The 26774-nt window shown below is 41.5% G+C and overlaps 2 protein-coding genes across 4 annotated transcripts in view; one reads left to right on the plus strand and one right to left on the minus strand.

Moving 5' to 3' along the window:
• ide (insulin-degrading enzyme) overlaps positions 1-5048 on the plus strand; it is a 32917-nt gene extending 27869 nt beyond the window's left edge. For both annotated transcript variants that reach the window (XM_034899233.1, XM_034899234.1), the window contains exons 22-25: positions 40-101; positions 2645-2717; positions 2810-2877; positions 3793-5048. In XM_034899233.1, the coding sequence (XP_034755124.1) occupies positions 40-101; positions 2645-2717; positions 2810-2877; positions 3793-3888 (299 nt within the window). In that variant the 3' untranslated portion in view covers positions 3889-5048. The remainder of the gene's footprint in view (positions 1-39; positions 102-2644; positions 2718-2809; positions 2878-3792) is intronic.
• Positions 4026-26774, minus strand: part of march5 (membrane-associated ring finger (C3HC4) 5) — a 31805-nt gene continuing 9056 nt past the window's right edge. Inside the window, exons 2-7 of one of the 2 annotated variants that reach the window (XM_034899290.1) lie at positions 22852-23054; positions 11767-11897; positions 11269-11452; positions 10590-10756; positions 8661-8814; positions 4026-4043 (exon numbers count right to left, since the gene is read on the minus strand). In XM_034899290.1, coding sequence (XP_034755181.1) covers positions 8698-8814; positions 10590-10756; positions 11269-11452; positions 11767-11897; positions 22852-23054 — 802 coding nt within the window. In that variant the 3' untranslated portion in view covers positions 4026-4043; positions 8661-8697. Of the gene's footprint in view, positions 4044-8140; positions 8815-10589; positions 10757-11268; positions 11453-11766; positions 11898-22851; positions 23055-26774 lie in introns of those variants that run through there. The other variant, XM_034899289.1, reaches the window with a different exon arrangement.

Raw genomic sequence — 26774 nt, forward strand, 5'->3', positions numbered from 1 at the left:
AACTCACTGACACAAACTGTTTTACCTGTTATGTTGCAGATAACACCGAAGTGTCCTATCTGAAGACTCTAAGTAAAGAAAACATAATGCACTTCTACAGAGTAAGTAGTACAACTTTATGTCATACAATGTCTCTTCCCTTGACTGCATTGGACAGACATCAGAACTGTCAAATGGGGGTCTGTTTGCTTCAGGTTCAAACCAATATTAACTTTCTAAGGCAACTGCTGGTCATTTAACATTAAAAACTGGTATTGTATTTAATATTGAAAAAATAATATATACATATATTTAATGTTATGAGCTATCAAGGCTTTCTATAGAGGGTTGGCTGATGAAATAGTTGGCCAAGAATCACTTTAGGTTTATGGCTTCCTAGTCTATATCATTTGCGTTCCACTTCCAGGATTGGTCCAGATGCATGTATTTTCCTTCCGCTTTCTTTGTGTTGGGATTTTAAATTTGGTGGAGTCTTGAGGGCTTTTGTTAACTGCTTCTCAGATCTCTGCATTGTAAATCCAGACAGCTAGCTAGACTCTGTCCGATCTCAGTTTTCTCTCGCATGACCATTTTGCAGCAGCTCTGTGCGGAGTTTAGTGCCCTGCGATGATCATTGTGATTGGTTTAAAGAAATGCCATTAAACCAAAGCACGTTTTTATCCCATGTCCGAATGATATGTGGAGTAGCCAGACTCTCCTCCAATGAACTTTGAAAGAGGGTCTGGTAAAGCGAGACTAATTACATTCGGAGGTCCGATATTCTAATCCTCTTTAATGCTAAAACCATAAACGCCAAATAAATCTGAGCTTTGAGAATTGTATCACATCTTTTATTATGACAATAACAACCTAATGTCTCTAAAATTACTCCCTTGGTGCATTTACTCCTCCAGCAGTAACAATTTTATTTGAAGAGCCTTAAATTATAAAGCTCATTTGACTTTAATTGTGGTACTTTGGCTGTGTTTAATTCTGTATTGACACCAGAGGTGTCTAAATTACAACAATAACCCTACATTTTATGAGTCATGAAATATTTACAGGGTCTGTCAATCATTTTGAAGGCATGTTTCCTAAGAGAAAATTAGCACTGACACAGTCCATTGTTAATATCTGTTGCCTTTGGTTTTAATGGTTTAAGTTAGGGTTATGCCATTGTACGTTTTAACATCACCTTAGTTTAAAAATACTACTTAAACATACAATTTGTTCATCATATGATCTGACAAATTATGTGTTCAGTGTTGGACAGTATTTGGTCACCGTGATTATTTATTAAACCTTTATCATTTGAGGTTCAAAGTTCATTCTGAAAACTGTCCACCAGCCAGGTCCATTTAGTTGCTGTTTTGGTGCCTTTTGATCATATCACACTGGAGTTTGCCCCGTTGTCATGGAAGTTCAAACTCGACCGTTTATTACCGAATTAAAAGGCTCCTTCTTTGGCCCATGCTACACCCTTCCAAGTTTAATAGAAATTTGGCCAGTAGTTCTTTGGTAATCCTGCTAAGAGACAGGCTAACAAACCAAACCAAAAACATAACCTCCTTGGCGGAGGTAATAAACATAAATTAGCACCTGAGGTCTGCCGGTACCGTATTATTGAAATCAGTCTGCCGTCCCAGCGTTTATCTCCTCCTGCCTACTGCTGCTATTCATAGCTGGAGGTGACACTGACACAGGACTAGGGCTGGGTACAGGTCCCTGAACGTTACTTTTCTCATACCTATTTGTTAAAATCCATTTTACCAGAGAAATGACCACATTACAGTATAAATAAATGTAATTTTACAGCTCCTTGTAGTCCAGTCTTTAAAAACATACCACAGCACACATGTGAGCCCCCTCTCTGTGCTTTTTAAAGATAAGACAGTCAATCACCAGCATCAATAGATCTTGATACAAGCATGCTGCATGCTTATTAGCTCACTGACCCTAATGAGATTTAATCCTTAGGTATAAAAAATGTGGTATTGAATGACCAGGCGTTTTTTCAAAACTCGATACTACGGAGACAATTTGGTCATCTAAGTTTGGTCCCCATTCCCAAACAGGCCGCTGACAGCATAACAGCTACCTTAATGACAGCCAGCCGGGGCCAGAGACACATAGCGGCTGAAAGAATTGACGTTATCTCAGCCAAGCAGAAGCCATTACAGACCCCATGCACAATAAACCTAATGCATTTCCAATGTCACATAAGCTGCTATCGCAGAGCATTTTCTTTACTTTCGTAGTTTTGCGGTGGCCAGTGTTGATGCTGTCTGGCTGCAAAGGAGCCACATTTTCAGTCTAATATAATCCTCCAGCCTGAGACGGGGACGAGGCCAGACTGTGTAGCTAAATGTTCACGGAGCTGTCATAACTGCTCCCAGACTCGCTGTGAAAAACACCGGGTCAGACCAGGCCACATCGAGTCTCTTTAAGCGCTTTTAATACAGTGATGATGAGTCATTGCAACTTGTGGATGTGTTTTTATACCCCCAAAAAATAAATATATATATATATATATATATATTTGGGCATTTCAATCAGGAATAACATTCTAAATTTGGTAGTAATGATGCTGTTTGTCATGAAAAACGAGTCACCCAGCAACAATGTTCCCTGCGTCATCTCACTTGTCTGTCCCATGTCGCCGCAGGACCGGCTGACTGTCGAAGCCCCGAAGAGACACAAGGTGTCCGTGCACGTCCTGTCCAGAGAGATGGACTCCTGTGAGTATCTGTATTTCACGTGTTGGTTTCATGGTCTTCATCTAGACGCCCGGTTGGTTTGGGTTGACCTGTGCGTTGTTTGTGTTCACCAGGTCCGATAGTGGGAGAGTTCCCTGCCCAGAATGATGTCAACCTGGCCCCTGCTCCTTCCCTGCCACAGGTAAGGGATCCCCTTCTCTTTATTTAGGTTTATATGTTAAATTACCTTGTTATTCTGTAGACCCACAAAAAGGCCCAAACCAACGATGTATGTAGTGTATTTTAAGTCGATCCCACATACACCGTTTTACTGCACGTAAAATCTAACTGGAGCACCAAATCTGTATTAACCCACAGCTGGAAATATTCCTCAACAGATGCACTTTTTACTCCTGTTTGCGTAACATAAAACTACTGTGACCAGCTGTTTTGTCTTCTGTTACTGAGCCTTTTTTTGTTGAAACATGAAACTATATATGCCACTGTACCACCGACTGGGTAGGGAAGTCAGAAAGTATTGATGAACGGCCTAAGGTTGTTTTCACACCTGCCTTGTTTAGTTTGGTTGAGTGTTGATACTCTGACCACGAATGGACACGTGAGACACGGCTAGCTTGACCGTACTCACACTACATAGAAATACGCACTAGTCCAGAACACAGGACCTTTCTTCCTGTATTACCTTGTTGCTCCCGCCCTGTCCCAGAAACATCTGACCAATTAGCGGAGTAATCGGTCTTACGTGGTTTGTGGTGATGCATTGCATGTGGATAGCTTGGATTCTTCTGTGTGTAAATAAACCGACTCAAAGGGAAAAGTTTACGTACATTTAAGGGGAAGTCGACTGAAATCATAAGGAAAAAGGTTTTGCTGTTGCTGATAGAAGCCCACTGACATCATTGGCCCTTCTGCTAAGTTATAGTACTAACCGTGTTGGTTTCCCTTTACTGGTTACCTTGGAAACGTTCTGTGTGTTGCTCCTTTTGGCTATCGGCACCAAATGCAGTTTAAGGCTTGAAGAAACAGACCGAGGAAAAGACGGCAGACATCAGCGGGAATGCCCCTCTGACCGGCCAACTGTTTCTTCTCCCAACAGCCCACGCTGGTTCAGGACATGACGGAGTTCAAGAGGAGCCTGCCTCTCTTCCCCCTGGTCAAGCCTCACATCAACTTCATGGCTGCCAAACTGTGAGCGAGGAGGCCGGCAGGTCGACACGCAGCGACACGGAGTCGGCGGGTGGGGCGACGGCCAGAGAACCCACTCCGTATTCCACCTACACTCCCCCTCTCCCCTCGTCAGGAAGACTTCCATCCGTGTGTGTGTGTCCAGGTGTGTGTGTGTGTGTGCGCGCGCAGGTGTGGCAAACTGGAGCCACTAGAAGAGAAGCTTTGAAACAAATGTGTGTTTTTGAATCACAAAGTTAGCCGTGGTTGTCGACGTAGCCATGATAAGGATAGAGTTCACACCAGACTCACGTCATGTTATAAGTCTCTTAAAGGAGAAGCAACACTCACACACATCACAGTACTGTGGAGGTTGTTGTAGACGAAATAGAAACAACCTTAAAAAGAAAAAAAAAAAGAAAAAATGAGGGCCAGTTCCCTTTTTAAACAAGTTCAAGTATGCTGCAGAAGCTTCACAGGAGGAGGCGTTTTATTTCAATAATTCAGAAATGCTGCTTTGAGGATGGATAGCTGTTTTTGTGATGAACTGGGGCTTGTAGAAGTAAAATCAGCAGCTCCATGAAGGTCTCATCTTTTTTTTTTTGTTGGACTGGTATGTCTGCCATGTATCTCTGAGGCACCTCGACTCTCCTGCAAATGTTAAACAGAACAAAATACTCTTTCCTTTAATTCAAATTGATACCGGTTTTTAGAGTATTTTATTTTAAAATTTTGGTTTTAATCCTCGCTGGTTTTAAAATGTTATTTGTAAACTGGTAAAATGTTAAGACCCTTTTAAGGAGCCGCTTTAAAAAAAAAAAGAAATGTTCAATGCATTTTACAGTAGTAAGTAATTCAGACACCTCAGGGGTACCTCTATGCTGTTTTTTTTAACAGTTTTACTAGCAATTGATAACAAATAAAAACATTTTATCAGTCTGTCATTAGTACATCAGTACTTTGTTCACATCCTTATTGGTCTTCCCCATGTTCTTTTTCTAAGCTCCACAGAGAGTCATTATTCTTGTCTGCATGTGAGACTTTCTGCGGCTTGTGCCTTTCCGGTCGAGGGCATCCGATAGTTGGTACGGTATCTGGCTGCTCCTGGTCTGACCCGGGGCACACTCCTGGAGGATTAAACCCCATCGAAATTGCTAGACCGTGCTCTGGCTCTTACTGCAGAGTGGTAAAAACAACATAGCAGCTAGCCTTTTTTTTCTAAATGGAAACATTTCACGTTGGTGTCTAAAGGGGATTAAAGAAAATCTCCAGTCTAATTTTTATTTATTTTTTTCTGAATATGCACTTCTCTCAGTAAGCAATAAAGCTAATGATGTGGACAGGGAACGGTGTGAGACAGCGAGGAGATGTCTCCGCACTGCTGAGCAGCTCCAGCAGCCAGACCCGCGCTGAGGCCAGAATCCAGCCTGAAGCGCCAAGAGGACTGTGTCCGTTCCGAGTGGCGCTGGCGCATGGATTGTGATGTCAGGGCCTCGCGAGCACGACCTGCTCTCTCAGGTGCTAACCAGCTTTGCTGTGTCAACCACTCTGTTTAAAGAGCCAAAAATCACATTTATAATTTAATTATTCCACTCCTTTCCCACCGTTCCTGTTCTCAGGCCGAGCTCATGCGATGCTGCAGTTTTAAAGAAAGAGAAAGAAAGTTGTAAGGGAGCACCTGTATGATTTTTCAGCTTTTTGCTATGTCTCAACCTGATCAAAACAATTAACCAAGTAAAGTTGAAGGCAGTATTGCCTTTTGCGGTTGGAAACCAAAAGACAACCACCAGCAGCAGCACACAGTTGTGTTCAGAATAATAGCAGTGTGTTTTTAAAATAGTAAATAATGCTTAAAATCCTTAGATCCTTTAATTACATATAATATATATAGTCCATAAAACTTTGCCCATTCAATCCCAAATCAAAACATTGATCAAGTTTGTGTTCTACCTTTACAGAAGGTGAAGAAAAAGCAGTATAAGGCTCCTAGTATTAGCAAATAGTATTTGCATTTTTCATTACAAACTCAACATTTACTGTATCAACTGAAAAATGTCTCAAAGCTTTGCTTTACTCTGAGTCCGTGCACTACTATCTGGTTTCTGAGAACTGCTCCCCATCTGTGTTGCATGGAGTGGACCAACTTCTGGCACCTGTTCTGATAGCTTTGCTTCACGTAGTCTTCTTCTGATCCTAACAGTACTCACAGGTAACTTAAGTCTTCTTTGTGTTTCCTGGAGCGGATCATTGGTTGAGCCTTTGCCATTTGGGCTATTCTTCCATCCATTCAAATGGTAGATGATTGTTTTTTCCCATGTCGTTCAGGCATTTGAAATTCTTTTGGCTGAGCAGCCTATAATTTTCTGCACTTCATGTTTTCCCCCTCTCCAATCAACTTTTTTTAATCAAAGTCTGATGTTCCTCAGAGCAATGTCTGGAACAACCCATTTTCCGGAGTATTTCAGTGGGAAATGCACGATAACCAGCATGAACACTTGCTTCCTTAAATATTGGGTTATGATTGATCTTCACAGAATCAATCCCCTCACTAACTGAACACATTATTTTGACAAGTCAAGATTTCAAGTACACCGAATGAGCAGCATGTAGTCATGATTGTTAGTTTTCTATGACTCTACATGTAGAAATATCACTCCCAAAATAAAGGATTTGAGGTTAGTGATGTTGGACTGCTATTATTTAACACAACTGTACTTGAGGCATATTGGTTTAAGTCCCACAGCCAATAGCTTGACGGTACCTGGGGATGGTGACTAAGCTGTTTTCAGTGTTCAGAGGAAACTGGCAACATTACATATCAGAAAGGTGGGCTGTGCACTGTTACTTTGATTATTTTACATTTAGAAAATCCAAAGCATATTTTAATTTCTAATGTCTTTGGCAACACAAGACTGATTGGCTAGTGATACGTGGGTGCTGACTTTAAGTTTGTTCTTTTTGTCTCCTGTGTGTGTTTCTAATTAATAAACTACTGAATGGAACCGTGTGTTTATTTGAATTCAGCATTTCCCTCCCAAGCGCAACACATGCACGTCAATGTTTGGAAAAATACATTTATTCACAGAACTGATACCATAGAACTCAAAACTTGGACACATCTGTACAACTGAACTTTGCACTTTTTTTTGGCAGATTTCAAACTTGACAGTGAATCTACAGGGGAAGCTTTAAAGTAGGCACAGCTACAGTGTATGTGCAAGTTAAATATTTCAAGAGGTTGGTTACACATGCCTTTTCAGTCTCAGGAAGTCCTGTTCTGTCTCCTGGCTCATTTAAAACGCATGCTCCCAATGAAAAAAAACAACCCCCATTTACTATCTTATAGCACTTTTTATTAACTTTCAAAAAGCCTTATTTTCTCACATACCTAATGCAGAGAGTATATGGTTTTATTTGTCCAGGTTTAGATTTCCATGACAACCCGCTGATACTTATCTTTGAGGAACAGTATTTAATTAAACAGCAATGTATCTTAAGAAATGCCATTACTTTTTACTGTTCCTTAAAGGTTTGTTTCTGAAGAAAGGGTTACAAACATTTCAAAAATAAGTTAAAATAAAGATGTATAGGCAGAATAAAAAAAATAAAAAAAACCTGGGCAAGTGAATCCAAAGCCATCTGCAAAGCTAGATATCACCAGTTGTGAGAAGATATGGCTTTTGTCATTTGGTTTACCTGACCCTTCAATTTACCACAAGTCCTGCCAAAGATGTCAGCCACCCCGGTGACTCATTTGCAATGACCGGTGTCCAAGCTTCCCTTACGTCTGCATGGTAATTACCTCATAACCACTCAATACAGCAGTCCTATCATCACATGTTGGGGGAAATAAAGTGGAGTTGTAGCTTAAATAAAAAAAATCCACACTGAGAAGTGTCACATTCCAGAACAAAGTCCTGGATTGACTGAGTCTCCCGAAGCTTTTCAGTCCAATATCCCGTCTCTGCAAAAAGCTCAGAAGACCAAAAGCATCCATCTTATCCGTCCACCCATCTGGTAAACAGTTTCTTGGCAACAGGCTTGACCAAGTGCTGTGGCTTTAGGACACATCACATACAAGCATTTTGTTAAATTGAGATAAAAACAGCCAACAAACGCTGCCAAGGCCTGTGAACAAAAACAAACACCCCTCAAATAGTGCTGGGTCTAAAAGTTCCTTTGTGGTCGGTGGGTATGGTTTCTCTCTTTAGAGCAGCATTAAGACATGTTTTCTCTCAATGCTTCCGAGGTTGTGGTTACTGCAATGCATCAGGATTTACACATTTATTGTTTTGTCATTAATACATTCTACACCACACTGAACAGTTTCATTTAATACAAACCCCAAACATAGGCAAAGGGGACTTTTCAAATCTTTGAAATAATTATAAAACAATCATTTATTAATATAAAACTTTCTAAATTACACATGGCCCGCGTTTTTAATCTTTAAAATATAGTACATTTACAATAAGTGTTAGTTACGTGGTTGTGGAAGCAAATCCACCAAAAAAGTCACACAGCACAACACCTTTGATCCGATGTGTGTCTATAACTGCACACTGACTGCCAACATGCTCCAGTCTGTGTCCACAAGTGTTATCCGTCTTCACTTTATGAAAGCGTCAAGTTTAAAAACAGTGTGTAGTGGCGGCGGCGATGGGGATCCTTCCATGGATGTCAGCGGCTGTGCAATCAATCACTCCAGAAGGGTTGAGGCGTAGGGAGGCTGACGCTGATCCTGAGTCGGTTTCACCGACACTTCCTGTTCAGAGTCTGACAGTCCGAATCCTGTGTGGCTGGACCGGCTGTCCTCTATCTGGACGGTGCAGCCTCCTCATGCTTCCTCCTGCTCAGGGAAGTCCAGGATCTTGCGGTGGGCTTGCCTCAGGTACTGCTGCTGCTTGAAGTACACCTTAAACGCCCCTTTGATGGCCACAAAGGCAATGCCTCCCTGTAGGAAATGTAAAACAATACATTAAGTGTGTTTAAAAAGGGGCTTCTTAGGGGCTTATTTTCATTTAACACTGATGTTTAGTGACATGGTTTCTTCCTCCAAAATGAGAACGTTAGCAGTGGTTAGGTTACTGTTCTGACAAATTGTCAAAAAATTGATTTTAAAGGTTCATTTCTGTTTGTCTTAATACCGAGCTACAACCCTTTATTTAAAAAGGGCAGACATTTCTAAGGAGGTGAAGAAATGAAGAAGTACAACACCAAAGTAACCAAATTGTTAAATATACTGCAACAAGGTTATGGCTTTTCACCAGTGGGCCAGAAGCCTACCACCATCTTTTTCTCTCAGTCGGCTATGGTGACTCAGACATTTTCTTGGGGATTACTTAAATGTTTGCTGCTAAGCAAAAACCTGGCAACATCAACTGATGATTCTCATGTTTTCTTTTGGAAAAAAGTAATACATTTTTTGGAAGGTTGTTGCAGCTGTAAGCAGTCCAACATAGTGCTGCTGTGACGTTCTCAACATTACAGTGCAATGATTTATTCCTCCACTCGTAAAATACAACTAGTACTGCAGTTACCAAACGTAAAGTTACTTTGCGAGTTGAAATAAGCGTGTTAGTCAACAGAAAGTGTTCGCTCCCATATGTAGAGTAACGTGAGGAAAATTCCACAACAGATCGTTCATACGTTGGCCTTAAGGTTTACCAGTTAACGCAACATTTTGTCCCGTCTGTGTTGTTTTTCAGACAACAGCAGTGACCAGTATCAGTTAGTGTCCGTTAGCTCACAGGGCTCTAGGGTGCTAGTTAGTGTCCGTTAGCTCACAGGGCTCTAGGGTGCTAGTTAGTGTCCGTTAGCTCACAGGGCTCTAGGGTGATAGTGTCCGTTAGCTCACAGGGCTCTAGGGTGATAGTGTCCGTTAGCTGGACCTGGGCGATAGATGGGACCCATGGCCAGAATATCATAGTTGCAGCTCAGTGACTATACAGACATTTCATACACACCACATGTGTAATTTTGGTGACCCACCATTCGACCTGTGCTGGACTTATTCACAATGAGTCAGCTGTCACTCTGTGTAGCATAGGCACCCCCCCTCCCTGTCTCTTTCAATCAGTCAGTTACTGTTGTTGAAATCAAGTGAAGGAACTTTCTCAGAGATCACTTTTAATACATACTAGGCTTTGTATTTCAGATCAGTTTCATGTAAACATGTGTTACAGCTGTATATGGTATGATGTGGGCAAAATCAATAAATAATCGTGATAATTGTTATCTCAATATTGATCAAAACAATCCTGATTATCATTTTCGCCATAATTGTGCAGCCCTAATGTGGTTCCAACCAATGTGTTTTGAACTCTGTTTGAACTGGTTTGGTGAGCTCCGTCCCTCAGAGCTCAGCAGATAAGCACAGAGTGTTCAGAGGTATCACATGAGATCCTCTGGTTACCGCTCTGTCCTCACCGCCAGGAGAGCGAGGCGCTGGGGTTCCTCTTATGTACCAACGGCTCACATTTTGCTCAGTTAACACTGGCTGAACTGGAATCATTAATTAACTAGCTTTGGTGGCGCGCTCCCTTAAAATCTAAAGAGGGAAAGCAAGGGAAACATGTAGCACACCTACAGAATTACTGAAATTCATGAATTATTATCAATCATCCATCTATAAACAGCAACAGAGAGGGCTAGAGACTCTGAAGTTCGCTTGATAAGTATTAATCATTTCCTGGATCGGGCAAATTATGAGTTTGGGATTGTACCCACCAGGATGGTCCTCTGCAGGTTGGAGTTGACGCTGCTGAACATGAGCTTTCCCACAATGGTGGCGATGGTGGGGAAGACCAGGGCGCCGCACAGGATCCGCGTGGCCGACACGTGGTCTGCCAAGGGGCTGGCCTCTGCCGGGATGCGAGGAACTGGGCAGCCGATCCCTGCAGACACGCACGGAAAGCAGCGGGGAGCCATTTGAAAACATGCATTTGTAGCTCATCTAAAAAGAAGAAAGGGGTCAGTTGAAGCGCCCGAGATCTGATGGTACTGCCGGTTTAGCTCTAATAAAATGAGTGTTAACCAGCGACAGTAACTGGTTTGGTGATGATGTGCACAAGTTACGGTTTATGATGTCGCGAAGTGAATAAGACACACCTGTTCATCACAAACAAGTGCTGCTAATTGACTCTCCAGTGTTTGAAACTTGTTTTGTATCATCAGGACGTTGTGGCAATTGTGATGTTTGGATCCATTTTGAAACTACCTCTGGTTCTTAAATAGATTTATCATCCTTTCAAATTGTGAAAGAAACTACGTAAGTTTTCTCCAGCAGTGGAGACTGTGCTCTAGCTGCGGCCTCACACGACTGCCAGATCCAGTTCAAAGGTCTACACTGCTGATAGTAAAGAATAAAGACTTGTTCAAGTGAGTGTGTGCACGTGTGTCTCCTGACTTGGGAAGATGCTGTTGAGGATCTGCAGTTTGTTGGAGTACTTCCTCCACAGACGCAGGACGTAGTCCTCCCAGCGGATCATCTTGCCGAGGATTAGCATGACGGGGATGGTGGGCAGGCCAATGAGCAGGAACAGAGGGTCGGCCCGCTCCATAACGTCCAGGCCTTCCTTATGGCCCACCACCTGGAGAGCAGAGGGGACGGTCAGGATGGAAGACTACAGCAGAGCAGTGAAATTAGTTGACTTTTAGTTGTAATTTGGAAACAAAGCCTGTTGTGACTTAACTGGCACCTAACCATGTGCACATTATTTGTAGTTTTGCAAAAATAATGTCCAAATAGAAATGCATGCATGACTTGAAGAACTGCTTTTGAGCACACTATGATTTAATATGGCAGCCCAAAGGTTCAGCCAAAGACGTGGCGTTAACTCGACTGACCGGACCTATTATAACCCAGAACCTTGGGGGGGAGGGGGGGCGGGATCATTGGTCTCACCTGCATGACAGTGACCGCGCCGTAGGTGACTGCAGTCCAGTAGATGGAGCCCACCATGATGCCAGCGGCGGCGAAGGGGCCGGCTTTAGAGATGAGCCGGTCAGCCAGGTCCAGCACGTAAACCACGGGGCCTGGAAGAGGAAAAGAGCTCAGAGTGAGTCCAACTCGTACACTGGCCACTTTTATTTTGACGTTCTTCTTACAACAGTCTGCTGCCCGACTGATACTGGACTCAGGCTGTACGATATGGTGAAAATATGCAATAACGTTGAATATCGAGCTAACAGTAGTACTTGCAATTAACAGATGTTAAAGTGTACTCAGTTCTGCCTTTGTGCTGCCGTTTTTTTTTTTCAACTATCACAGATCAAAAAAATCTCTAAAGCAATATGTCACATCCTTTCAGAATGTGTTTAGTGGACCAGTTGATAGCAATGACGATTTAAAACAAACAAAAAAAAGTATATTGTACAGCCCTATACTGGACTTTTGTCTGGACTTTTAAAAAATGTTTAAAGATATAAAATACCATCTATCTATTCTGTACAAGAGGGGTCAGAGCAGGCTGTACTTCCTGAAGTGACTGGAGGTGCTTTTGAGTGACAGGGCCCCTCCTAAAGACCTTCTATGACTAAGTGGTCCTCCAGGCTGTGTTCTGCTGGAGCAGCAGCATCACTGAGAGGGACAGAAAGTTGGACAAGTCCATCAAGAGCTCCAGCTCTGTCCTGGGCCGTCCTCTGGACTCAGTGAGGTACGTGGGAGAGACAAGGGTCCTGGCTAAACTGACTGCTATGCTGGCCCATGACTCACACCCCCTGCCCTACACATGTATTGTATAATACAGTTTGCGAACTGGTTTAGATGTCTAGCCCTGTGACATTTGTCATAAAGAGCTACCTTTGGGCCCTTTCTCTGCACATAACCCGAAACATGTAGTATTCAGTCTCAGTTTGCCATTTTACCATAGCAGTCCGTTTTATTATTACAAGGTCTAAAACGTGTGGCTAAAACTAAAAACTATGTTGTATTTTATCAGAAATATGGTGAAATAAACTCTGCTGTTTTAATTCAGTTTTATTAGTCTAATCCCAGTGAATCCGTGCAAAAAGATTAATGTAAATCCACACAAACATCCCGTCACTGGCAAAAAGTCAAACACATTTGTGTAACAGTGCCAGTGAACAGTGTGTGAGTTTACAGCAGGGGTCATGAGACTCCTGCAGGTAAAAAATAAAAAACAAAACAACCACTGGAACTACAGACACATCCAAACTCGACACATGCGTCTAATTCATCAACAGAAAAAGGCACCAGTCATTGCTGACCTTTCCCAAAAAAAGTTGAGCTTCCCGTAAAGAGCTGAAGACACTCTTTTCACACTTATTGAACATGACCACATGATGTCAAAGAGTGAGCTTCCTTTTGGCGACAGCCTTCCCGTGCAACGGAAAAATGACAACAATGCAGTCATGTGAAAGTTAAAGAAAAGACTTTGAAGCATGTCAGGTATGGCACACACCTTGTAACTGCATGTTTACTGACTCACTGGGAGGAGCATCTCAGCCAGGTTCTTCCTGGAATAAAATAGCTAGGATGAATCTGGATAAACATAAGGATTAATCTAAAGTCCAAACATGTCTTCAGAGCACTTGAAGGGGCAAGACCTAAAAAATAAAACTTGAGAAAATGCTCTGCTGCATCTTCCTCTCTGGCATTCCAGGCCGACTCGGGGGAAATCATGCAATATTTACAGGAAGGCAACCTGATTTCCTCACTCAGACAGACAGACCCATCCACAGCCTATTAATAACCAGCCCAGGAGTCAGAGGGAGCAGAGTGGGGTGAGGACAGCACAGAGCCGCTATGGGTCACAGTGCAACTCTAAACTAAGCTGCAGGATAAGATTTAAAGGCCCTAAAAAAGTATTCTTCACAAAAAAACCGTTCTGTAATTAATGTTGACCTACACAACATATTTATGCCAATGTAGAGTATTTCACAGTAGACTTTGCCAGTACCTAAGCCTTAGTTACTGTTATTTTTCAAGCTTTCTGTTCTTGCATGGTAAATGTGCAGTGTACAATGATAACGTGGCTGATTTACAACTTTAAATACATTTTTGCATCAATGAGTCCTTGATTTCACACAATGATAGACAAAAGCAGGCTCCCTTAACGGTATCAGCTGAAATGACTGAAGTGTCAGTGGCAGATTTGATATATAGCTAGCTATAGCTAGCTGTGTAGTTCCATGGGTTGGCTAAAATGTTTGCTCCAGCTTTGTGTTTTTATAAAGAGCTATGTTCTAGTATTGCAGTGTAGAGCTAACTTCTAGGATTATACTAAAGGTAAGATGGAATATGTACATGGTATGGAAACCCTGCAACACTAAACCATTCAGTACACTCCGCTCAGGATTGCTTTCACAACAGCCTCATGAATGTGAAGAAAAAGGTTTCCAAATAAATTAAATTACATGAACATTGTGTGTATACAGTATATCTATCTGCTGTTAGTTACTTGCTATTAACAGTGTTAACGCAAACCCATTTTAGCGGCGGCAATTCTTTTCTTTTATCGCAAGATTCACATTCTTTTTGGCCTAGCAGACTTTGTAGTTTTTTTTTCGTCACCCTTTTATTGATGGACAGTGTTACATTGTGTGTGAGATCATTTGCTCCAAGTGATAGTAGGCTATATGCTGTATATAGGCAATGCTGTTTTCAATAAAAAACAAAATTTTAAAAAATCTGCACAAGTAAGCCGATTCACTTTTCCATGTTGATAAGAGCATTTAAATGTAAAAATAAATAAAGGGACACAAAGAAATCAAGGGACATTTAAAATAGATAAATGTGGAATTAAAGGTGTTTAATTGATGCTGGGTGAGGTAACTTCTTGTGGATGTTCAAAGTACAGTATTTTAATTTTCCCTCCCTCCTCATCCCGTCTTCTCCCTTCTGTGCTTCCAAGTACGAACCCCCCACCCCCAAATCCTTTTTGTCTGTTATTGGCTGGAATGCTGGAGCACTGTGTGCTTCGTGGTAAAGGTGGGCACAATTTGGGGCCTGGGCTGTCTACCGAGACCACGTTTTTTTTCTTGCTTTTTTTTTAAAGTGTGTTCTGAGGACAGGCCGCTAGCAGATAGTGATGACATGTTTGCTGTGACAACAAATGGTGTAGTCTAAAAACACATGTGACATTGCTTAGAGCATTTTAACTGCGAGTTAACTATGATATTAAGGTGATTATTCAAGCTCAAATATCTTAATCGTTTGACAGCACTAATAACTCAATGCTATTAATTGGGAAATAAAGCATGGAGTGATGTTTAAAAAAAAAAAATAGGGCTTAGTCAGTGGTACTTATGAAAGCAAGACTCTGTTCAAGAATACTTCTTTCTGGCCATGTCAGCAGCAGATGGATAAACGTATTATCTCATTTTTTTAAGCTACAGGACTGGTGTAAAGTAAGAAGAAGAAAGAAAAAAAAATTGATCAAACTTTGAGAACAAAGAGCTTCCATCACTTGAAGTTAAGGGTGACTGTTGGTTACAGGCTGTTGGCAGGGGATTAGTGCTAGAGCTGCCATCTCCAAGTTGTCATTTAAAGACTGATTGAATGCAAACACCTAAGCAGATACGTCTTCATGAGCCTGCAGAGGAAATCAGAGAGACAAGACCAAAACTGTAAATGCATAATTTACACTAGACTACACACCAAGTGTAAAAAGAGCCGCAGCTTTCTAAAATAACCCAATATTTGGGGGTTAGGGTTTTTTACAGTTAGGACATAAGACAGACTTCATCCAGCTGTTTGCACAGCCAGGCCACCGTAAGGCTGTTACCCATAAGTGCTTGCCACAAGTTGAAGTATACAATTCAGTCACTGTTAGCTGTACACCTATTTCTGCAGCAGAGTATATTCACTCTAAAAGTTTTGAGTGCAGTTCTGTGCAGTATTTTAAGGACTCTCTCTTTAGACAGCAAGGCTCCTGGCCACTTGTTGAGGAAGGAGCCCAAAGCAAGCAAAAAGCATTTGGCACTTTTAAAGCTACTTAACACGCAACGGAAATATCACACTCTCATTTCTAAAGTAGTCATAAACACAGAAGCGCTCTCTCGTCCACTGCCAGCCTTTTGATGCTTTCAAAAGCTATTTTTTTTATTGCACCTGTGTGTGCTGACTGATTGATCTTGCATTGCTTGAGAGCACTAATATGACATTTTGATGACAGCGTTGGAATCTCTTCCGTTTTTCTCCCTGCCTAAGCATTACGCCATCGCAGGGCTGAGGGAACTGGGTCGCCCCTTAATGGCTGCTGGCAGCATGGAGAGCAGCGCAATTCATTTCAGTCACTGGCAGCAGATTCCATAATTAAGATAATTAAAATGTGAGGAGGGGGGGGGGAGGGGGGAGTGAAGCATGCAGGCACACTTCTCCAGCTGGCTTGTTTACTCTCTAAGAAGAAGGAGCAGCAAGGACACGCCGTCCTCAGGAGTTATATGGCCAGCAAAATTAACATTACCGGCTGGCTTTGGCTCTGCAGCAGGTGCTGATGGGAATGGGGCCAGGACAGCTTATACCTACCCTACTCTGTGTGTTGCCATCTCCTGTGCAAAAAGCCAGTGAAAATAATAAAAACCTGGGTTAATCTATGGCTTCAAACCAACCCCCACTAGATCTGGCAGCAGGCGAGGGTCCCACCCTGGGAGCAAAACATGCGTAACGCCCGTCAAGTCTGTGGAAATCAGCTGCCCTCAGCAGCAACCCTGAGAAAATAACTACTGTGGCAGTTTACCAACAGTGATCCCCGGCTCTACCGGTCCTCAGCTTAACCTCCATCAGCCAGATATAACGCTGTCATGCTAGTGGTCTCAAACTGTGAAGTTGTTAATATTCTGGAACCAATTAAAGCTGCCGCTGCATATACCACTGCTTGTGAAGCCAGGCTACTAAAATTATACATTTTAAAAAAAATTAACTGAGATTAAAAGGGTTTTAATTAAACACAATACACATGGAGTAATTTGCAGTCTGTACAACAAGCAAATACAACTATAAGGTAGAATAGTGTTTATGTAACTTCAATAAACGAGAAGAAAATAAAAGACTACTGCAGCAATGATGCAGCAAAAAAAGACAATGTCACGTCTCCTGCTCACTTTGAAGTGCACCAACGCCCAGAGCTAGAGATTGGAACTCAAGACCGCACAAAAACAATCTCAGCTAAGAGGTGGAGAATTGTGCTCTTCTGCATTTATTGGTATAAGTCATATTATTCATCTGAAACCTTATATAGTAAAGCCTTTCAAGTGTCCACCTGTCTACCTGACCACTGAATGCAGAATACGTTGGATTGCTGGAAGATGTACTTAATAATATCAGCATGTAAAAGGAAATTAGAATAAATATTAAATACCAAAAACAGCCACAATGTGGTAAAACCCTTGGTAATCCAAGTAACAAACCCAAGTAATTTGCAAATGCAGCTTGACACGAGGCTGACATAATGTAAATCAGCTTGCAACTTTTGCATGTGGCACTCTGCTGGAAAGGCTCAGGTCTAAGGCACATCCTGTCCCTGTTCCTCTAGAAACGTCACCATCACAGACCAGAGATCTGATGACGCGTAATGTGACGTTTAAGTCACAGGGAAACACTGGAGGACAGCTGTGATTTCACGGATTCATCAGCCGGCGTAACACTACTCATCTCCGCTCCGTCAGCCTTTGATGAGCGGCTTCGTCAGCTCCTCCCGTGACCCAATTTCACTTCCAGTCCCCTATCCTAGACACAGACAGATCCAGCATCTCTGCACAACTCCCTTGCCTTTGACACTTGGTAATGGGATCAGAAAAAAAGAAAAATAGAAAAAAAAAGTATCCCCTGTGGATGACGCGCCTCTCCTTCCTGTCCGGATACATTTAACAAAAAGTAGTGGCTAGAAATCCAGTAGTTTTGGTTTAAGTAATAGAATAATCAGGTTTAAGTAGTAGAATAAAAATGGAAAATATTTTGAAAGATGGTTGGTTACCACAGCAGGTTGCCATTAGTTGCTTTGACATTGGGCAGCAAAACAGGTTTGTCTATGATGAAAGTATTTAAACAGGGTGTGGGTACTGCTGGGTTAGACGTTGAAATCAACACCAAACAGCTATTTAATCCACTTCCAACCCGCGTACTCTTCTATCACCCCTGTAATGGATGGCAATGGGTAGCTTTTTATTTCTAGCAGGCTAAAACTCCTTTAGGTCAGTCCTATGTTTTTGATCAAGGAGTGAGTCACAAAGCCACAGCTGCTGTAAGCACTGTGGCTTGAAACACATGTGTTATGGGAAAAATAAGATAACGACATTTTAAAAACATTTTGATGGTTAACAAGTTAGAGATGCAATCAGCTCACCAACAAATCAAAACAATCCAATAAGAGATCATTTGCGCAACTCTGCACGACATTGACACTGGGCACATGTGGTTTGCAGCACTGATGCACTCAGCCATCTGTCGGAATATTTTATTATGCCAAAACTGCTTTTCAGACCCCCCCCCCCTTTGACAGTTATCTGGTAAAAGTCAAGCTGAATGCAGAGTTAGGACAACAGTGTTTTACTGGAAGTAATATCACAGTCTACGCCTCTTTTTTTTAAAAATCTTTCTACATAATTTGTTCCTCACGCTCATGAGTATCCATGAATATTTAATTTCACAATCACGCAGACATTACCTGTCAACCAATCACTGAAGTAATGAGTCACAGCAACAGGGTCACCTCTGCCCCTATCCAAGGAGTTCTTTCAGTCCCTCAGCAAAAGCAGCATTAGGCGCTTTTAGCACAATTTGGATTGACTCCTAGTGCTATGATTAGACCTCCTGTTTTCCCAAGGGACCGTCTGAACCTTACTAGACACTTCCCACTTAAAAAAGCAAAACTGAGTTTTCTCCCTAATGTAGTCTCTTCCCAACAGATCCCCACACATTACGTTTACATGCACACCAATGTTCCAGTATTATTCAGAAAATGACAATATTCGGAATTGGATACAGGTCATGTAAAAAGCATTTTCCGGTTGGATATTGCAAATAAGGCCTTTTTCCGGATATAGCATTTTGCGATTAAGGCATGTGGGATATCCCGAGGCTTTCAACAGGTTTTTGGATATACCCACACACTGCAAAGACGACCTTTTCAAGAAGCTGGTTGAAGAAATGAAAGAGGGACGCTGTGTTTGCACTGTCCAACAAGTCCCCCACCACTGGTAAACTTTGAAAAAAATAAAATCTTATTTTGCATTGCTACATGAAAATGGGAATATTTTAACAGAAAAATGACTTTCATTAGCCATGTCTAGCTCAACCGAAAAATATCGTCTTTTCAGAATAAGGGCAAAAACCAGAATATTGTGTTTAAACGTAGTCACAGTCTCATCTAAACTAAAAGAAAAACTAACGAAAGTTACACACGGCTAAAACAAAAAGGTAACAAGCCTCGGGTTGCTTAGATCAAGCCCTAACTAAATAAATTGTTACTGTGGCAGAAGACTGCTGTATCATTCTCTAAGGGCGCCATCACTCAGCAGATCAGCCACAGTAAAGATGAAGTTCCCTTTCAAAATAAACCACTGGCCCATCCATCATGATGCTCGATTGCCGTTTTTAACACATGACAAATGAGCTTGAGGGTAAACATTTTACCTTCTGGGCCACAACTCATCACCGGCCGGTTAAAAAAAAAAAAAAGAGCTGGTTAAAAATAACGACGTGGCACACTGAAAAAACACTGATGCAATGAGTCTAAACTTGTGACTTCAAAAGACTCAGTTCATGTTTCTCACTGCCACAGCATGTGCGTGAGACTAACACTTAATACATGTGCTGTATTTATATAGCGCTTTTCTAGTCTCAAAGCGTTTCTACATCTACAGGAGACATTCACCATTCACACACATTCATACACTGTGGCCGAGGCTGCCGTACAAGGTGCCACCTGCTCATCAGATAAACACTCACAACTAAGATACGCATTTGGGGTGCCTGGTTAATAGGAGTGTGCCCAAAAAAAAGAAAAATCGGATCACATTCATGAATCAATTCTAGCTCTACCGATTCAAAAAAATCGATTAATATTTTCATTTTTTGTTTGGTAATGCTGTGTATATTACCATAATACTGTGATTTTTTAAATCGAGAACCGTCATTGAATCAAAAAAAGGATTTTTTTTTTTATTGAATGGTGAGCTAGGGCTGCACAAATAATCAAATTTTGACATCCCACGATCAAATTTGCTTGATCGAGCGATTATTTTTTTAAAGCGTCATTTCATGGAACGCTCCCGGTTTTTTGCAAAGCCAATCTACCGCTACTACCGTCTGATCCTGAGCCAGTCAGAGTAGTTCACTGCACCCCGTGCATTTTAGTTTCAAGATGTAGACAGTCCCAGAGGCCAGAGTAGCGTGAGGAAAACTCAACAGATAGCAGTCGGTAATACGTCGGTCTTGAGGTTTACCAGTAAACGCAACATTTTGTTCCGTGTGTATTGTTTTTCAGACAACGGTAGTGACCGGTGCTAGTAACGTCTGTTAACTGTTAGCTCCTCTAGAACGCACCGGTGCTTATGTCCTCGCATCCGCTGCAATGCTGTTTATATGGATAGGATTTAATTTTGCGTTATACGACCCATTTTGTCTGTAAAGCCGTGCCTGTGTTGGATCTTTCTATGCTCTCTCATCTTACTCTCCGCGCCCCGCCACACAGCGGCCGCCGGTCCACACTTCTGACATTTGTCTACAGTTTTCATTGTTATTAACACAGCTTTATTTTGTTAAGTATGAGGGGGCGAACCTGTATTTGTACCAGTGTTTCCGCGGGTAACTGCTAGCGCGGCCTCTACGGCGAAGAACACAGAAGAAGTTATTGAATGCAACCAACTTCAGTTGGTAGAGTAACAGCGTGTGAGACGGAGCTGCTGGACCTGGACCAGAGGTGTGACCCATGGCTAGAATATTATAGTTAATAAAAATGCAGCGCAGTGAAGATACAGACGTTTCATCCACACGACGTGTGTACCTGCCATTTGACCCGTGCGATGATAACATTTGTGGACTGATTAAAATCCACAAATAATCGTGAGAATAATCGCGATCAAAATTTGGATCAAATTAATCGTGATTATCATTTTGGCCATAATCGTGCAGCCCAATGGTGAGCGTTTAAAAATGAACAAAACGTGACATTTTCTGAATTGTGCCCCCCTACTGGTAAGCTCACCAGTAAACCTGCAGCCCTTTGCTATATGTCATTCCCTTTCTCTCATCTTTAATAAAAAGGAAACATAAGCCAAAAAAAATGCATTAAATTTAGCTCAAAGTTGGTATTAACCTAGAAAATACTTACAATAAAAGATACACTGTTCAGGCCTCTTGAATGTTCTTTGATTTCGGAACTATAATCTGTTATTAATTAATCCACAGTGGGACAAGGTACATGAATACCCAGTGTATCCCAGACTGAGACATTTGTTCTACTACAGCAGACTGATTTAATTTTACCATGTTGCTTGGCAACAAGTCAGACCGGGCTTCACTACTGTATCATTACATTTGCGCTTCCCTCTTTGCTATACATTTGTATATAATGTATAAAGTTATTCTTTAACTACAACAAACACCGGGCGCGCAAAATAATAGACACCCAATGTTGTCTACACTACAAACCGACTTACACTAAAGCCTATAAACCTTATTTCTGTAACATCAGTTGAAAAGAATTTGTGAAACGTAAAAGAAGAAATCTCCACTCAAACCCTATGTTATTAGTCTTTCCAATTTCCCAGCTGAGTTTGATGGAACCTCGTCAACCGCCCATCTTATTTCAGAGCCATTTGTTTTTGTAATGTAATGCAAAGATATTTTTGTGAGCCAACAAATGGGAAATTTTAATTATTACTTATCACATTTAAACCTGTTGTGTGTTCTCAGGGCCGGTTTGATTACTCTACTGGATGTTATTTTATTTTCTGCATGGAAGGGTTAATACAGCACTAATTAACAGACCTGTTGGGACTTGTGAGCCAATTAACACAACTTTAAATATTAAAAAAAGCAATGGGCCGGACAGATCAGCTCTCTGAGGAAGATAGAGACATTGACTCGGTTATTTACTGAGGGGGAGGACGTGTATAAAGAAGCTAAACTGAACGGTCTGTTTATACAGTAGCACTAAAGTGACTGACAGCTCAGCATTGGTCACTATAAATAAACATGAACCTTTTTACCATATGGGCCAGGCCCCCTCCACACTAACATTGTCTTGAGGCCTGCAACTGCCTCAAATTGCAACTTCTCTCTTTGAGGTTGAACTGGCAGTGGCAAAGCGGCTGATGGGTAATCTAGTGGCAACTGTGCACTATTAACAATAGGTTTCTCAGGGTTTGGCATTTGGCTGTAAAACTTCAACCTAAAAAGGGATAAACTTTTTGTTTTGCTATACCTGGAATATTTTTCTGCCACTGCAAAATGCTGTGCAAAAACATGAGGTATGAAGGGAGGTGTTGACCAAATGAACATGACAGTGTATGCGTATGTTCACTTTATGAGTCATAACTGGTGTTTAGAAACAATTGAAGCCCTTGTCAATTTTACGTGTCAGAATAATTGGGCCAGCCACTTCTCCTAAATGTTGCTGGTCAATCAGCTAGGAGCTAAGCCACAAAACAAGAAGCGCCCTTCTGTTCCTTGTCAAGCTGAAAGTAAATATTTACCCAGATCACAACAGAAGCATAAGCTTCAGATTAAATAAACATGCACTCAGGCTAGACAGACTGAATTGCTCAGAGCTTTGGGTACAGTTGCAGGCACCCTCAAAGAGGCGCTTCAGCAGTCTATTTACATGTACATTTGCTCAGAATTATGAGTTGGAAACATTTAGGCAGTTTCTCAGCAAAACAGACACTCGCCCGCCCTGATCAGTAGTGATGAAGCATCATGGCCCTAAAAGAAAACTCATGTGCCAAGGCCATGTTACTTCATTTGTAAGCTTCCCGCTCATCTCCCCAGTCTTAGTTTGATCCTGTGTGAGATGCAACCCACCCAGTTTGGGAAAGACGATGAGGTATTCTGCGTTGCACTGTGGGCAGGCCACGCGTGCAATGCTGTTGCCCCGTTGCTTCTCGTCCACCCAGCGCTGCAGGCAGGCCTGGTGAACCCACTTGGTTGAGCCCCGGCAGCGACACGGACGCACCCACTCTGCTGTGCGATCATCCTCGTCTGTGGCAAAGCACACCCAGCAGCTCCTAAAAACAAACAAGACAATGAAACGCATACACCCTGGTAAAAATAGAAATCAACAGTTCTGTTTCCATTGAATCAGACACTTCTGTTAGTTGCACAAAATCAGTTTTACAATTATTTCCTTAAAGTGTGAACAAATAACTACAGAACGGTTGTGCTCATGCTAACTGATAATGTGCCTTTAGAAGAGACACAACCAGAGTGGTTAGAAACTGTGCACTTCTAAATTCAAAACCCACGCAGATCTCCAGCATTCCGGAACAAAACACAGGCAAATGCCAATTAGGGAGCCAGCTAAGGGATAAAAAGAAGAAAAAAACGGCCTTCGCATGTGACCATTAGGGGTATAAATGTACATAAGAATTCATGGTTTAATGAGTACCTCCGTTTTGGGGTCATGGTTCGATAGGTTTGTCATACAACGGCTAAAACTACTTTTTTTTCCCGTTCCATCATAAGACTAACATGTTGAAAATTCCTAACTGGCCTGCAGCCTGCACACGTTTATAAATGGCAGGAACAATGAACTGAATAGATGCACATGTGAAGGCATATTGTTGCAGGTCTCAAGAACTTTGACCACATGCCTTATTAGGTATTCTCTACGACAAAGTGTGGTTGCATATCTGCAGCGATATTTGGCATTAGTTATTACTTTGGCACAGCCTGAAACTGCAGTAGGTGGCTGATGCTGTGGGAAGGAGGACTTGTGTCAGTCTGTTTGTGTTTGTTACTTAGGTTTAATTTATGACTTCATCATCCAAATGTTTTTGTTTCCAAAACTTGCCCTCCAGAATTTATTTTCTGCGTGTGCGAGAAGTCAATATACAGACTATGTTCACGCGTTTTGTGTCACAGGTAGTGATGCAAAATATTCTTGTTTTGTCTACATCGCGATGTGAGTGTACACAACTGCCGCTGACAGAGATGCACATGCTTTTCCATGGGTAGTGAAGCTACACCAGTCGGTGTTTTATATTTGCTGCAAATCACCTGATAATTGCAACATTATCCCAACATTTCCCGGCCATTTTTCAATACAGAAAGCAGTTACCAGCCAGGCCAAGGCTAATAAAGTTAGCCTAAAGAAAGAAGGGCGCCTGTCTCCACTAAAGTTATGGCTCAGCTCACGTCCGGTCAGTGGGTCGGACTTTATCGTCCGTCAGTGTTTGTACATGATTGGGCGCAGTGAGTTTTTATGCATCATGTGTTGCTTTGTGCGCAATTATTTTCTCTTTCACTCCCCCCCCCCTCTCGCTCCATTTGGGCCGTGCATTAAAGCTGAATCTATTGGGAGTCTATCTGGCCACTGGCATGCAGTCAAGATTGCACTGCCTTTCCCGATACCACACCTTTGAGAAGCAGGTGTCTTTTATGTCAAGAACTAAAACCAATAAGTTTAGGAATCAGCAGTTTCTCAACTCAATGACAAGTTATTAACAAATTGATTATTAAACTAGAAACAGGCCTACATTTCTCATTAAAAACATTGGCTTTTTATTTTTCCTTGTAATATTTCATATTACACATAGCAATAACTTGATAAAGTCAGTCTCTGTGGCCATTTGCTTTGCCTCTAGCTACATTCTTTTGACATTTTGGCTTTTAGGACTAAAACACATTACTACTCAAACCTAAATTCACCAGGGCATTCCTGTGTGAGCGCACACAATATTCTGATAAACCACAGCTAGGATATGCAGTAAAAACACAAGGGGGCTTAGTTGCAGACAAACTGAGGACACAGTCTCCCTTGTGTGTGACATCCAGACAAATGCCTCTCTCTGGACTCAAGCCAAACGTGATTTAACATCCCTCCTTCTGCCCACAGGCACCCCAACTAGGGATGTAACAGTATGAAAATTTAACTCACGGTTATAGTGACCAAAATTATCACCTTATCAGTATTCGTGCCGTATTTTTAAAAGTGTGATCAGTATCATCAGAACGCACTGATGCACTACACAAGCAGAAATCGTTTCATTAAATGTAACTGTTAATTATATTGCAAAAATAAAGACAATAGGGTTGTAAAAACTATTGAAAACAGGCTACTGAAACACTGGCCCACTATAGTAGGAACTTGAAGCAGAGATGTCTGACTTTGACAGCCACAAAGATTTATTTACAACTCCAACATGAAGTAACTATGAAGTTGTGTCACATTAAATGTGAAGTTTGATGTGGTTCGGAAATATTAGCAAATAAGCAAGAAACGCTTGTTGTAGGCTACGCAGTGTGCCTGCGCAGCAACTTCAGGTGCCTTGGATGAAGCTAGGAAGGATTAAACAGATTTCCACACTGTGGTAATCCACCGCAATCATTTTTATTTTAATTGAAAACGTTCATTGTTACCAATATGTTTTACCGTGGATTACAGTTACACCGGTAATCATTACATCCCTAACCCCAACACATTCTCTCCTCACAATATATCCTCAAACACACAGTGAAGGTCCATCTGAGAAAACTGTGCTTCCACTTAAAAAAATTATAAAAAAAAAAACTGGAATGACTACGCCTCCTCAAACATATGTCTCCTCTTTTACAGGAAAGGAGCAATAAGTATGTTGGTCCTGTCTGCAGTACCATCTCCCAATTAATTGGACTCCTTTGGTGAACAATACACCCCCGAGCCCTCCTCCACTCCATGCCTGTCTATCTGAGGAGGTAACATTTTCTGACTTCACAGTACATCCGACTGTGACATTACATTGCTTTTCCATAATTAATTACCAGCATGCGACTGGCTGGAAGGTTCTCTACACCGGTGCCTCACTGCATGAGGCTAAGTTCAAGGATCTAAACCAGTGCATTCTTCTGTTAGACGCTACATAATTAAATAGTTTGTATAATAGTTTTATAATTTACTTGAAAATAGTCATAATTTAGACCTGAATAATTGATTGAAAAATCAGCGAGACAAGGCCATGACTACCAAAGCCAAGTGCTCAAACTATGACAAGGGGACTCCATTGGTTCTGAAAATTAAATACATTTTAAAAAGAAATTAGAAATGGTGTAATAATTGTTGAAATGAAGAAAAAACAACAACTAAAACCCAAAAGGTCACATATTTTCCTTTAAGCCACATTCAGTTATGCAAGGGACCTGCCTGTTGCTAGGAGATATACTGGCTCAGAGGCGGACTGCTGCAGTCGACCCATTTAGAGCCCGACTATCCCAGTGTGACATTTATGTTTTCATTTTGATAATTACACTGAACCTTGAACAGTTGGCATTTCACTGGATGAATGAAACAATGGTTAGACTACAAAACATCTCCCATAAACCACTGGCATAAATTCAATGAGGAGAAGATTATAAAACTTTATTTTAATTAATCTTGGAAAACCAATGGTAGATTAATTTACAAAATCCAGGGAACAGCATGCACACATCATCACCTTAGCCAATACAAAATGCAGATGAAGGTTTATTCTGTCAGCAACTTCACTGTATTCACACAAATTTAAACTTGGTCCAAGTCTATTCATTCCATGAAAACCATCCAAGGTAGTTTTAAAATTGGACCAAATGCAGGTTAAGAGCTAGCAGAAAGGAGAGCATCTCCTTTCTGACAGGTATGCCTGGAATAGAGGAAACCAGCCTTTTCAATCTCACAGGGAAGTAAGAAATGCGTCTTATCACATCAGGAACATTAGACATATCCAGCTCTTATTTCAAAAATGTATTATAGAATGAAGAAAGTCTCATTACCC

The sequence above is a fragment of the Etheostoma cragini genome, chromosome 17, assembly GCF_013103735.1.
Source record: "Etheostoma cragini isolate CJK2018 chromosome 17, CSU_Ecrag_1.0, whole genome shotgun sequence".
NCBI classification, from domain to species: domain Eukaryota; kingdom Metazoa; phylum Chordata; class Actinopteri; order Perciformes; family Percidae; genus Etheostoma; species Etheostoma cragini.